Here is a 14885-nt window from a genome sequence, read left to right as displayed (position 1 = left end):
GATCGCTTGAGGTCAGGAGTTCGAGACCAGCCTGAGCAAGAGCGAGACCCCGTCTCTACTAAAAATAGAACCAAATTACCTGGCCAACTAAAAATATGTATAGAAAAAATTAGCCGGGCATGGTGGCTCATGCCTGTAGTCCCAGCTACTCGGGAGGCTGAGGCAGTAGGATCGCTTCAGCCCAGGAGTTTGAGGTTGCTGTGAGCTAGGCTGATGCCATGGCACTCACTCTAGCCCGGGCAACAGAGCGAGACTCTGTCTCAAAAAAAAAAAAAAAGAGAGAGGGGATTATAGAAGTTGTGTACAACAGAGGGTAGGAATCTTGGGGACCATCTTAGAATTCAGCCTCCTGCAGCCATTGTAATGGGAAAGGTACCTACCTATGCGATTGTTATGAGGACTACACAAACTAGAGCATGCAAAGCCTTTGCCACATAGAAGGTGCTTGATAAATGTTGGTTTCCTTACCTTTCTGCTCCTACCTCTTACATTACAAGTGCATGATGCTTGTCTGTTGGATTGAATGGGTCTTTAATCAGAGAGACATGAGCCCTCGCAAGAATTCCCATGGCGGGGCAGGGTGCAGTGCTGGGGTGACCACTGCCTGACCATCAGCCTTACTGACTTTCACCTTTTCTTGGCAGGTGGACATGAAGACTTCTCTAAAATGATTGATGAAGCTGAGCCCTTGGGCTACCCGGTTGTGGTGAAGAGCACACGAGGCCACCGGGGTCAGTGCTACTCCTCCAGGGCTTCCTGGTCGTCAGTTCATCCGGGACTGCAGCTCTGCAGGGACTGGGCTCTTTTCCAGTGCTGCTTGGGAAGGTGGAGCTCCCCCTTGAGGAGCCTGCAGTGTAGTTCTTCTCTCTGTCCCCTCCTGTTTGTCCCCACGGTCCTTGCTTTTGTCAGGTCCTGCTTATCTCTTCCCTGGACTCTGGCAACAGACTCCTGACTTGACTCTGATTGGTTTCTCTAACTCCACTGCCAGTGCATCCTCCGTTCTTTTTTTGAAGTAATTCTTCTGAAACTTAGATCTATTCTTGTTACTCCCTTGCCGAAAAAACCCACCCAAGACCCTGTGTTGCCTATTAGACAAAGTCCATTTTCCTCATTGTGACACTGAGGGCCGTGTACAAACAGCATCAACCTTCTCTTGCAGCCTTCTCTGGCCACATGATCCCTTCATAATCCGTTCCAGATTACTTCTCATTCACCAAATAGACCACGCATCTTCCTCTCTTTAACCGTCTGCTCTTTTCCCTTTGCCGGGAATGCCATCTTCCTCTGCCTACCTGGTGAACACGTGTGCTCCTCCATTCAGGCCAGCTCCAAATGTCATTTCTTTTCTACCCACATCCCTGATCTCCCTCCCTGTGTTCCATACAGAATTAACTGCTCTTCCCTTTTTGTTCCCGTGCACTTTGTACATGCCTCTGGCATAGTGCTCCCTTTATTAGACTGCGAGCTGCTTGGCAATCGGGACCAGGTCCTGAGAATCTCTGTCTCTGTAAGGCTTACTGCAGTGCTCAGTGCATGGTAGGGACTCGGTAGGGACATTGGCAGCAGAAAGCAGTCCTCCTGCAGAATGTGAGCAGGCACCTCATCATGACAGCCAGATGGTCTGCTTAAATGCCCCGGGCATCTGGAATGAGGGAAGATAACCCTAAACAGACACATAATGGTCAATTTCTGTGATGTAAGGACTGTGAAATAGAAATGAAGTAGACGCAGTCACTGCTCTCAAGGGGCTCAAAGGTATAGATGGTAGAGACAGTTGCATTGCAGGTGATCGCTACTGTAGCAGGCACGCGAGGGGCCTGTTTGAGCCTGAAATGAGGGGCAGGCAACTCTGCTGTGAAGGCTTCACTGGAGGTAAAGAGAGACTTAAGTCAAAGTGTAGAATTTGAACTGGAAGAAGTGAGTGAGCAGCGTGCAGAAGCAGGTGTAGGCACAGCAGCCTGTGAGCCGAGGGGTCCTGCCGAGGAGCGGGAGAGACGAGTCTGCGTGGCAAGGGGGGACTCTCAGTACTGCTCAGATACACTGCCATGCTAAACTTCAGTCCTTCAACCAAGGATTTTATTGTGGTAAAGTATATAAAACCTAAGATTGATCTAATATTTATTGAGTGCCCACAAAGTGCCAGGCACCATTCTAGGGTCTGAGGTTACAGATAAATTCCTGCCCTCAAGGAGCTTACGTTGTAGAAGGTAAGACAGTAAACAGAAATTAAATATAGTACATAATTTTTTTTAAGTTTTTAAAATTGAGATATGAATCACATAAAAAATTTATCATTGCAAAGTATGAAATTCAGTGGATTTTAGTAAATTCACTGGTTTACAACCATTACCACTATCTAATTTCAGAATATTTCCATCACCCCCAAAAGAAACTCCCTACTTATTAGAGGTTAGTCCCGATTGCCTCTCCCTCAGTCCCTGGCAACCACTGATCTACTTTCTGTTTCTATAGATTTTCCTATTTTAGCCATTATATATAAAAAGATTTATATAATATGTGGGCTTTTTGTGTCCGGCTTCTTTCACTTAGCATGATGTGTTTTTCAGATATCATCCATGTTGTAGTGAGTAACGTTACTTTATCCCTTTTCTATTGTATGGGTATACCACATTTTGTTTACCTGTTCATCAGTTGGTAAACATTTGGGTTTTTCCCATTTTGTGACTATTATGTTTAATGTTGCTCTGAACATTTGTGTACAAATTTTTATGTGGACTTACAGTTTCATTTCTCCTAGGTATATACCTACGAGTGGAATTGCTAGCTTATATGGTAATTCTTTTTGTGTTTTGTTTTTGAGACAAGGTCTCGCTCTGTTGCCCAGGCTAGAATATAGTGGTGTCATCATAGCTCACAGCAACCTCAAACTCCTGGGTTCAAGCAATCCTCCTTCCTCAGCCTCCCAAGTAGCTGGAACTTTAGGCATGTGCTACCACACCGGGGTAATTTTTCTACTTTTTGTAGAGATGAGCTCTGGCTGTTGCTCAGCTTGGTCTTAAACTTCTGGGCTCAAGCAATTCTCCGCTTCAGTCTCCCAAAGTGCTAGGATTACAGACATGAGCCACTGCACCCGGCCTCATATGCTAATTCTATCTTTAACTTTTAGAAGACTGCCAGACTGTTTTCCACAATGGTTATGCTGTTTTACCTTCCTACAGCAATATATGATGGTTCCAATTTCTCTTTGTTCTCACCAACACTTAATTATTTTTTGTTTATTTTTTTATATTCCTGGCTTGTCTTCAGCAAGAACACTTGTTATTCTTTATGTATATATGTATATATGTTGCTTATAGCCATCCTAGTGAGTGTAAAGTGGTATCTCTGTGGTTTTGATTTGCATTTCCCTAATGACAAATGATGTTGAACATACTTTCATGTGCTTATTGGCCATCTGTATATCTTCTTTGGAGGAATATTTATTGAAATCCTTTGCCCATTTTTCAACTTGAGTCTTTTGTCTTTTTATAGTTGAGTTTAAGTGTTCTTTTTATAATGTGCATGCTAGATCCTTATTAGAAATCTATTTGTCTATTTTTTCCTTTGGTTCATGTACTTTTTTTTTTTGAGACAGAGTCTTGCTCTGTTGCCCAGGCTAGAGTGAGTGCCGTGGCGTCAGCTTCGCTCACAGCAACCTCAATCTCCTGGGCTTAAGCGATCCTACTGCCTCAGCCTCCCGAGTAGCTGGGACTACAGGCATGTGCCACCATGCCCGGCTAATTTTTTCTATATGTATTTTTAGTTGTCCAGCTAACTTCTTTCTATTTTTAGTAGAGACGGGGTCTCGCTCTTGCTCAGGCTGGTCTCAAACTCCTGACCTCGAGCGATCCACCCGCCTCGGCCTCCCAGAGTGCTAGGATTACAGGCGTGAGCCACCATGCCCGGCCTGGTTCATGTACTTTTGATGTCATTTTGTGCTTGCCTAATCAAAGGTCATACATATTTACATCTATGTTGCCTTCTAAGAGTTTTATAGTTTTAACCCTTACATTAGGGTCTTTGATCCATTTTGAGTTAATTTTTGTATATGGTATGAGATGGGGGTCCAACTTCATTCTTTTTGCATGTGGATTTCCAGTTTTCCCGGTACCATTTGTTGAAGAGACTGTTCTTTCCTCATTGAATGTTCTTGGAACCCTTGTCAAAAATCAATTGACCATATGTGTGAAGGTTTATATCTGGGCTTTCAATTCTGTTCCATTGATACATAGTTCTAGCTTTATGCCAGGCCACATAGTCTTAATTACTGTAACTTTGTAGTAGATTTTGAAATTGAGAAGTGTGAGTCCTTTAACTTTGCCCTTCTTTTTCAACATTATTTTAGCTATTTGGAGTCCTTTGCATTTCCATATGAATTTTAGGATCAGCTTGTCAATTTCCACAAAAAAGGAAGTTGAAATTTTGATAGGGATTACATTACATCTATAGATCAGTTGAGGAATATTGCCATCTTAACAATTTATGAACATGGGATGTGTTTCCACTTATTTAGATCTTTAATTTCTTTCAACAATGTTTTATAGTTTTCAGAATATGCCTTATACTTCTTTGGTTAAATTTATTCCTAAATATTTTATTCCTTTTGATGCTATGGTAAATGGAATATTGTTCTTAATTTCATTTTCAGATTGTTCATTGCTAGTGTAACACATAGTATTTTAGCAGGGAAAATGGATAGGAAGTAAACAGTTACAGTAGTTAAGTTAGACTTTAGCAAGGCAGTGAGTGCACAGGCTGTGCCCTTGAGAAAGTTACCGATCTTGTGGACCCTTTTTTTCCTTATCAATAAAGTAGGAATAAGCGTCCTTGTCATAATAGCTTCATAGGGCTACTGTGAAGTGTAAATGAAATAATAATAAAAAAAAACTGCTTGGCACTTAGATGATTAACTAATCTTAGTGCCCTTCCTCTCCTTTTCTCTCTTTGCCTTAAAACTGTAGGTCCTTTATTAACCCTACACTAAGCCCCATACTAGAACCTCTGTACCAGGGACCAAGGAATCCAATTCCTAACTCTAGCCCCCATCTCTGCTGAAAATTCTGTCTAATGTCCAGGGAACCCCAGTACCTATAACTGAATCCCAGCCATCTGTTGCAAGGTACCAGATCTCCTGGTGTCAGACATCTAACTACTGGTACCTCTGCTCATTGATTGAGACTTGGAACACTGATGTTGCATTGTGCCTGCCTGCTGGGGCCTCTCTGTTTTCCTCCTGTGCCTAGTTGCTGGGCCCTCTGCAACTTCCCTGACACTAACTGCCCACTAAACTGCATGCCCTGCTGTCATCTGCCACTTGGACATCTTCATATCACTTGGTCCCACTCCTCCAGCTCTGTCAGGTGTTTAGGGTCCAGTCATCTCAGGAATGATTGAGTCCTGGTTGTGACATGTTCTGGAGGTTACTTTTCAGTCTTATGTGCCACTAGGAACTGATGCTCATCATTCTTTTTATTAAGACTTCAGAAGTGTTCCACTCCTTTTAAGATGGTGACACAACACTTAGGGAAACCATCTCTTTGTTCCATATTTGATAGAAAGAATGCTCAGACTGGGCATGCTTATGTCAGATTTGCAGAGCAAACTGACCAGGAACCCCTGCTCAGATCTGTTAACTAATACACAAATGGAAAAGTAGATGCTAAGTAATTACAAAAGCATAGGTGATTCAAGCAGAAAATAAAGAATTTAGAATCAAGAAAGAATGCTTTCCCCAGAGAGCAACAGAAGTATAGGTCATTCCATTTGGAGTTAAATGGGAATAGCCGCATAATAACTGCCTTATGTTTGACAGGATGAAGGACGTCTGCCGGTGGCTCCCCCTTTGAGCTCCCACGGTGTTTTGCACAGACCTCTCAGTGTCGTATCATGCTGTGCTGTGGTTACCTTTTTTTGATCTCTCTCAATCCAGACTTGGGGTTTCTGTAAAGTATGTCCAATTAATTTTGTTCTGTAAACATTTAATTGACATCTGCCCTGTGCATTGAGCCCAGTGTGGGGTTTGGAGGACAAAAAAAATGAGTGAGACATGGATCCTGCCTAATCAACATCCTGGGGTGACAGGAGATGCTAATTAACTGTTTTTGGAACTGAATTGATTAGATCCTTAGGATTTTATTTTGGCCCCTTCTCTGTGTTTCTGGAATACATTATTATATCATTTTGAAAAGAGTGGTGGTGGAGAGAGGCTCCTGAGGACCTAAGGTTCAATGGCCATTTGAGGAGAAGCAAGAGTCTAGTCAGAGAAACAGAAGGGGCCAAAGGTGGGTGAGTTCAGAGAGAACTGATGACCGTGTGGGACAAGGAGGCAGGATGTCACAGACAGAGTCTGGAGGCTTCTCTAACCACTTCTCTTGCTCTTTGTCTTTCTTCTTAAAGGGAAAGCTGTTTTTCTGGCAAGAGATAAACATCACCTCTCAGACATCTGCCATCTGATCCGCCATGATGTGCCCTACCTGTTCCAGAAGTATGTGAAGGAGTCGCACGGAAAGGACATCCGGGTGGTGGTGGTAGGGGGCCAGGTGATAGGCTCAATGCTCCGCTGCTCCACAGACGGACGGATGCAGAGCAACTGCTCTCTAGGTAAGGTATAAAAGCGCACAGTCTGTCTGTTGGTCATGGAAGGCCACCAGGATTTTTCACTGGGGTGTTTGGGCCTGTTTAGTAACTGTGTGTGGATCCCTACTATCTTGTCAGACCCTCTGCTGGCCACCAGGATCTCACAGATAAGAATGAGAAATTAGCCCATTCTGGTTGCAGCAAGCATTCCAGGAGGGGAACAGATGAGTGTAAGTGCTGTGACAGAGGTCAGGGTAGGGGTATCAGGACACGGAGGTTTGAACCCTATCTTTTAGGTGTTAGGACTTGTCGGGTTTTAAAAAGGGACCAATGTTTGAGAAAAACTCCATCTGGGTAAAGGATGGACTGAAGGCATAAGATGGGAGGCAGGGAGATGAGTTTCGAGGCTATTGTAACAGGTCAGACAAGAAATAATAAGAGTCTAAGCTAAAGCAATGACAGGAGAAAAAGATCATATTTTCCTTTTACATTTATTATAACTGAAAATTGTTTTCCTTTTATGTATGATGCTATTAGAAAGCTGCAGTTTATGCTTTGGTCGAATGCATGAACCCATCCCATTAACCTATTGATAAAGTTTGTTTTCTGTTGTGGTGAATTGAAACATTCCAGGGGGGATGTAAGTTCTTGTCCCCATCACCAAAAGCTATTGTCAACCTCATTGAATGAATGTGTATATTGGTAATATGAAAAAAACACCTATAGTTATTTTTTCCTAAATCACCAGATGAATACCAAGTCCAGTGACTAATAAAGAGGCATAGACACTGATTTGGTTCTTCTTTCATTAATATTCATTGAGCATGTCCATGAGCAGACTCTGGTAGACACTGGGAGTGTAGAAATTATGAGAGAGCCTTGCCCTCGGGGAGCATGTGGTCCGGTAAAGAAGACACATAAACAGATAGCTGTAAGATATTGTGATGAAGTGGTGTGATACAGTCAACTGCTAGATTCAGGATGGCACAGGACTAAGTACCTTCCATGTTATTTCATTTTCATGATAATCGTGTAGTGCCACAGTATTGAACCTTGTATATTATCATTTTGTCTTTTTAATGACCTTACAGAATCCATTCTTTAGTAACTACACAGTTTTATAATTTATACATGTTGCTTTTCTTTCTTCCTTCTTTTCCTCCCTTCTCTCCCCTCCCCTCTCCTCCCCTTTCTCTCTCCCTCCCTTTCTTCCTTCCTTCCTTCCTTCCTTCCTTTCTGACAGAGTCTCACTCTGTTGCCCCCAGTAGAGTGCAGTGGCGTCATGGTAGTTCACTGCAACCTCAAACTCCTGGGCTCAAATGATCCTCCTGCCTCAGCTTCCCAAGTAGCTGGGACTATAGGCACCTGCCAGGACACCTGGCTAATTTTTGTGTTTTTAGTAGAGATGGGATCTTGCTCTTGCTCAGGCTAATCTTGAACTCCTGAGCTTAAGTGATCCTCCCGCCTCGGCCTCCCAGAGTGGTAGGATTATAGGCGTGAGCCACTGCACCAGGCCCTTGTTGCTTTTCTTGCTGAGCTGTTTAAAACTGTTTTATAGCCTTTTCCTCATACAGTGTCATAGGTGGGAAGGGACAGTGTTAAGGTAAAGACTTTTGTCATTGGGCCTGAGAATACAAGTCTTAAATCTTTGCAAGGAGACTAAATAGAGACAATAAAATCTGAAGCCCTAGCTTTTTAACAAGTAAGGGCAACCAACCTCTCTCTGTACATGATTTTGTCTTAAAATCCTCTCCGTTTTTCTCTTCTTAAAAATCAGTAAGTTAATTTTATTTTTTCTTATCATAAAAGGAATACATTCTCAATGTAGAAAATTTAGAAAATAGAGCAAAGTCAAATGAAAAAAGATATTTCTCATTATCCCCACCATTTAGGGACATTTTGGTGTTATTCTTTCCAGTCTTTTTTCTGAGAAATATCTTTTGGCACAGTTATGATCATACCAGGCAGTCTTTAATCCTGTGTTTTCCTACATGATTACAAGTTCTCTCTGAGCATTATTATTAACGGCTGTAAAATATACTGTTTTACTCTATTGTAAGATATTTAGATTATAATTTTTCATTTCTTATTTCAACAAATATTTATGGAGTGCCCACTATGTACCAGGTGCTATGACTTTCCAGTATTTTAAATAACACTGTCATCAACATCTTTGTGCATAAAGCTTTTTTCCCCGTACCTAGATTGTTTCCTTAATAGTGGGATGGCTGGGTCAGAGGGAATCAGCATTTTAAGACTCTGGGTAAAACATGACTATATTGTTTTCCCAAAGGGTGTCCTGATTTCCATCTAGACCTTTTGTGAGTAATGACTGAGCCTGTCTCACTGTCCCTCCTCAGCACTCCCCCATCTCTTCCTTGAAGAGTCATTTGACTTGTCATTCAGTATCTGTTGTCACCTTTCTATCACTGTGCTTTCCCCACAGGTGGTGTGGGCGTCATGTGCCCGCTGACGGAACAAGGCAAGCAGTTGGCTATTCAGGTGTCCAACATCCTGGGCATGGACTTCTGTGGCATTGATCTCCTTATCATGGATGATGGCTCATTTGTGGTGTGTGAGGCAAATGCCAATGTCGGCTTCCTAGCGTTCGACCAGGCATGCAACTTAGATGTGGGTGGGATCATTGCAGACTATACCATGTCCTTGCTGCCAAATAGGCAGACTGGGAAGATGGCTGTCCTCCCAGGACTGTCGAGTCCCAGGGAGAAGACCGAACCAGATGGCTGTGCTTCAGCTCAGGGAGTTGCAGAGAGCGTCTACACCATCAACAGTGGGTCTACCTCTAGCGAGAGTGAGCCTGAACTGGGAGAGATCCGGGATTCTTCAGCAAGCACAATGGGGGCCCCGCCCCCCATGCTGCCCGAACCTGGCTACAACATTAACAACAGGATTGCTTCAGAATTAAAACTCAAGTGAATTCCTGCTTTTTGGCAGCATTTAAACCAAATCCTACTGCTTCCCTAGTAGTTTTGAGTGAATAAAATCTGGACTAATGTGATTTCATTTGCACAGAAACTAGATATCCCATCTGGGCACTCAGCATTCTTTCTAACGATGATTTAAGCAAATGGCCTAGCTTTGTGGTTTTTACAAAGACAAATATAAAAACACTCACCAAGAACAACATCCAGACTGATCGATCTGAGACTGATGTCTGCTGTGAGCACTTAGATATTATGGCTAACTTTAAAGCACTGACTGTGCTGCTGCTTCTGACTTTGAGCAGTTGAATCCATTAACTTGAAATGGCTCTTGGAAATACTGTATGCAAAAGCCACCAGGAGATGGAGGCATGGGCAGATGAGGTGGAATGTGACTGCGATCATACGTTCTTCATTAAGTGTGTGTGTGATGCTTGGAGAATACGCAGTTCAAACTCTATTAGAGGATCAGTCTTCTACTCCCATCAATCACCGTCTTGACCATATTTCTCCGACACTCAGGATATGGTGTTTTAGGGAGCTTCCTCATTAGCATTCTCAACGAAGCACTTTGTAGAAAGTGAGATTGAACATTCTTTGACTTCAGTGGTCCTGCTTTATAACTGGGGCTTTCTACAAATTGCTTTGCCACTCTGAATTTATAGACCCTGCTTCAACCAATGTCAGCTCCAGCAGCTTCTTGCACCTTTGCTGCCTTTGGCCTCAGCTGGAAATGCATTTCAATGAGCTAGTGGCCACACACTTTATTTCTTAAGCGTGCACTAGAATCTAACACCATGGACTTTCTTTTCAATGGACTCCGTTCACTTGTCATCTAGAAGCCAGTGGGTTTTTAACCATAATAAGCTACTGGGAGATAATCATTCTTCCCCCTCCTCTACTGAAACTTTGTGTACTGCTTAGCTATAGGAGGTTTTCTTGTATGAGTTGGTGTTGTGGGTCTATTGGGTAGATAGAGCCATTGGAAACACACTCCAATCCCCTTGACATCTACTTTTATCCAGGACCCAGAGACCTGTCCTTACCCACTTTTCCAAACTGGGGAGACTCAGGTATCAGGAATTACTCATTGCACATTTTGGGGGGGCTAATGTAGACATGACACCAAGTGCTTTTCATTTTAACTCTTCAAGCAGTAGACGAGATCCTTTCCTTGGGAGAAATATTAGAGATGGAGTTCTCCATTTCTGTTTATATGAAGTATGACTGAAGATGAGCAAAGCTACCTTTTTAACCAAATACACTAGAACATATGCACTCAAGAGTTACCATAATTGGAATTACTTCTTTGGGAGACCATACTCTTGAGCTGTGATGTTGCATGTGCCAAGAATACTTAGAATTCTTCTTTGGAAATACCTTTGAAGCCATGCAAGGAAAGAGGCCTCACAACTTTATAGTTAGACCTCGTTTTTTACCCACCCCCACTAAGGTAGCCCCGAGCTCCATTACCCATTTTATTTATCAGACTTATTTTCTAATGCTCTTTGGCTGTGAAAAAAAATCATTCTTCCAAACATAGATCTATCCTTAAAGGACAAAGATTTACCAACATTGAGGAGGCTTTACAAGTTGACGGTTTCCCAAGAGGGCTCTAGAAATGTTCTAAGTAAGGTCAGCTTCATTGGAATAAACATACATTTTCCCAAGGTGACTACTTTGAAGGCAACACCACCCATTTGGGTGCATAAATTCCTGTACTTATTCTGCTGTAAATGTAAAATGTGTATAAAGTTAAACTCCTACATTTTTTCACAACACACTTAAATAGGATTGGCCTTTAAAATATTGTAGTTAAAACCAGAACTCACCAAGTAACAGTTGTACAATTAACAAACGTTTGGTGCCATGTAATGGAGATGTCACACTACACAGTTGTAGTTTAAATGCAGTCCAACATAGGGTGCATGCCACTGAACTGTAACCCTAGTAATGTGTCTTGTACAGTTGAAAAATGATAGTACTTCACTTTTATGTAGGCTAAGACATGTACCTTACCTTTACCACTCAGGGTGGCTTTAAAAGAAGGAGGGTTTTAGGTTTGTCCTCGCTGAAATTGGTCAGATATTTTCTGTGTAAACATCTGAACCAAGTGATGACCTTCTGGAAGCTGCATTCACTCATTTCTACTGTTTAGTGCAAGTGTAATCCTCCCACTTTATCTAAAAGCTTGCTAGCAGGATCCCTTCTGAGCAGAGCAGCTAGAGAGTGCTTCCAGATTCCTTTGCCAAAGGAGGTCCATTTTCCAGCTGTTAGTGACATCTGTAGTCGTTGGCATCATTGCCTGGAACCAGCCCTGTCTAGCAGCAGAAGAAGCTGGACCGCAGCTGGACCATAGCCAGTCCCCCTTCAGGATTTCCCACACCACAGCTGGCCATTGGCTCTGAGCCCCAGCCAGGTGGCCAGACTACACTGTCACAGTTGCCCACAAGGCCTGCTGGAAAGAACACAGAGTACAAAGCCAGAGCCTGATTCTGGCTCTCCCTTTAAACAGCTGATTGACCTTATGCAATCACAGGAACTCTGTACCTCCATTTTTTCATTCTTCACATAGGGGAAACACCTACCTATTCTGTTTATCTCTTGGGGTGCTTTGAGGTTAAAGTGAGTTAATAAATGAGACTGTGCATTGTGTGGAAGGTGGTAATATAGCACCTCCCACATCTGGTTTTATAACAGTTTCTCATCACTCCTCTAAGGGAGTTAAAAAAAAAAAAAAAGGCCATTAATTCTTGGCATTAGCATACTAAACAGTGAAAGGGGCCCTGAAAAAGGAATGCGACTTTGCAGAGGCCTTACTTCCAGCGAGGTAAACTTAAGACCTAAGAGAAGTAAAGTTCTCAGTGTATTCAAACAGCCTTCTGGATGTATCATATATAACCTGAAACCCTCAACTCTTGTATAGCAACTAACGAAGTCTTCCTTTGTAACATAGATTGCAGTGTCTGTATATGGTCTTCCCATTGTATGATAGTAGCATCTTGAAACTGGTCAAAACTTGAATGCCAATAGCTCAGTCACTCAGAATACACATGATTCTGCACTTGGGAAAAATGCCTTCATGCTATCTGTCTGATTCGGTATGGGATTGCCAGAATGAGGATTTGGGGTTTTAGATCTTTAGGATCTGAAAAGCAATATAAGTGGATCATAAGCCATTAGTGTCACAATTGCAGGCTCACTGCTTCCAGATAAGAGGAGGTTCCATGACAGTGGGGACTGGGAACGGAGGAAAGGGAAGGAGAAAAGGTCTGGGATACTTTCGAGAAAGAAAGAAAACATCGGTATCATTTGGAATTCTAGTGGGGAGGAGGAAAGAATGGTTCTCCTGTGGGATGTTTTAATGAAAGAATCATGAATATGTATTGATTAGCGGTAGATGTCTTTGAAGATATTCTGTATAAGGATAATGAGATGCATGGATTTCCATCTACCCTGGAGAAGTTGGAGAGAGCTGCCTCATCCCTTCTTTAAATCTTGAGGACTACTGGTCTTGAGAACACTCTTGACTGTAAATGTTAGGGAGATCTAAGCAGCTAGCTGGGGGGGTTCCAAAACCACCCAGGTAAAAGCTGACCCTCCCAGAAGTGAATGGACACAACACTCTGCGTGTGCAAAGCCCAGAGCCACGGCGTTATGAGGTGAGTTTAGGGAATCAGCTAAATCCATCAGTGAAACAAGTCACTTCAGCTTAATATTTTCCTTTGCACCTGGAAGTGAGGCTTCTGTTTGCCATTAGTCTGTGCAGATGTCATGGGAAGAGCCCTGACAACAGCCACCTTTGTCACTGTCCCTGAAGTTCATGTTCTTACATCTGGGACTGTAGCCTAATAGAAAACCTGGGGCTGTTTTTGACTCTGCCTGTGAGTCTCAAGATCAGTACAGATTGTTGCTTTAGAGTGTTACCCGGAAAGCCATCCTTCTCAGGGATATGTTGTTACTCTTTTCCTAAAACTAGATTACGCCTCCATTCCAACCGGGGTGGAGGGGGGGGCCTGCAGTCTCAAGGCCACATGTGGCCCTCCAGATCCCCAAGTGTGGCCCCTTGGCAGAATCCAAACTTCACAGAAAAAAGCCCCTTTATTAAAAGGATTTGTTCTGCAAAATTTGGATTCAATCAAAAGGCCATACTCAAGGATCCAGAAGGTTCCCCACCCCTGCCTGAGTTCCTTTAAGCCTTTCAGTTTCCTTCCCCAGGTGCAGTTCCTGTGCCAACATACTGTATCCCGAGCCTGTGCCGGTATTCCAGCTCAGTGCGGTAACTTCACTCTGAGCTCATGTTATCTGGGGCTCTGAGGCAACACTAAGGAAGTTACCTATAGAGCCAGATCTGAGGCCAGAGGAATAACAGCATCCAGTCCTCCCCACCCACCGTTTTACAAATAATTTTATAAGTAAGTGGGGATTCTGAGTTTCAGAGGCCACAGTCACATAGCTGGTCACTTGCAAGGCTGGATCCAGGCACTCTGACTCCCCATCCAGGTCAGCATGGCTCCCTTCCTCCACAGCGTCCAGCACTGGCTGCCATCCTGGGCCTATCTTTTGCCATTCTGCTTCTGATGAGCCGCTGTTCATCAATACGGTGTTGATGTGCCAGCTGTCAGGGGCCCAGGACTTGGATGGCTTCTGGTGAGGGCCCCAAAGGCATGGATGAGATTTCCGTGATGCAAGCGGGCTTATGGCCGCACCATCTTTACACCAGCCAAGACCATTTAACCACCCCACACCCTCCGTGGTGGGAGGTGAGGGAGAAGGCCATGCCCAGCAACTGGAGGCCTCTTTGGCCCCAGTTTGGCTGATGTTCCCTCACTGCGAATGTCCTGGAGGCCGAGGGTTTGCAGTCCCTGAACTTCTCACATCAGGCACACCTGAGAAGGAAGCCTGTCTGATGCACGTGCTCCAGTTGTGAGCAGCACCAAGGTCAAAAGTTTCCTCCCACTTTCTTTTCCACAGTGTGTCCCCCTTGCAGCCGGGAGGACGCACAGATCCTCCCCTGTTGTAGCCCAAATGTGTGCTGAGGACTCCCTGCCCCTTGAGATCCAGACAGGTCTGATAACTCTGGCCTCCGGGTCTGAGCCTCTGGATTTCTGTGATTTCTAAGGGACTTACATTTTTGCAGCCACTGCTGATTCCAGAATTCTGCTACCTCATTTTAAGCAACGATGTTGTCTCATCCCTGCACTGCATCAGCTGAGACCCGGAGCTCAGTTCCCTCTCCCAGTCCCACACAGCAAAATTCAAATGGGCGAGTGTGTGTGTGCACCTGTGTGCGTCTCGGTGCTGTGGGAGGGAATGGCAGATGCTGCAGCAACACACACTCGCATCCCATTCATAGAATGTTCTCAT

General features: G+C 43.7%; 1 protein-coding gene across 1 annotated transcript in view; it reads left to right on the top strand.

Annotated features, from left to right (window-relative positions):
* The window catches only part of RIMKLA (ribosomal modification protein rimK like family member A), a 29636-nt gene extending 19915 nt beyond the window's left edge, over positions 1 to 9721 (top strand). Inside the window, exons 3-5 of the mRNA XM_045545721.1 lie at positions 645 to 731; positions 6397 to 6600; positions 9023 to 9721. Of these exons, the coding sequence (XP_045401677.1) occupies positions 645 to 731; positions 6397 to 6600; positions 9023 to 9513 (782 nt within the window). The 3' untranslated portion in view covers positions 9514 to 9721. The remainder of the gene's footprint in view (positions 1 to 644; positions 732 to 6396; positions 6601 to 9022) is intronic.
* The last annotated feature ends 5164 nt before the right edge of the window (positions 9722 to 14885 follow it).

Source organism: Lemur catta, chromosome 3 (assembly GCF_020740605.2).
Source record: "Lemur catta isolate mLemCat1 chromosome 3, mLemCat1.pri, whole genome shotgun sequence".
NCBI lineage: Eukaryota > Metazoa > Chordata > Mammalia > Primates > Lemuridae > Lemur > Lemur catta.
This window is presented reverse-complemented; position numbering and strand designations above follow the sequence as displayed.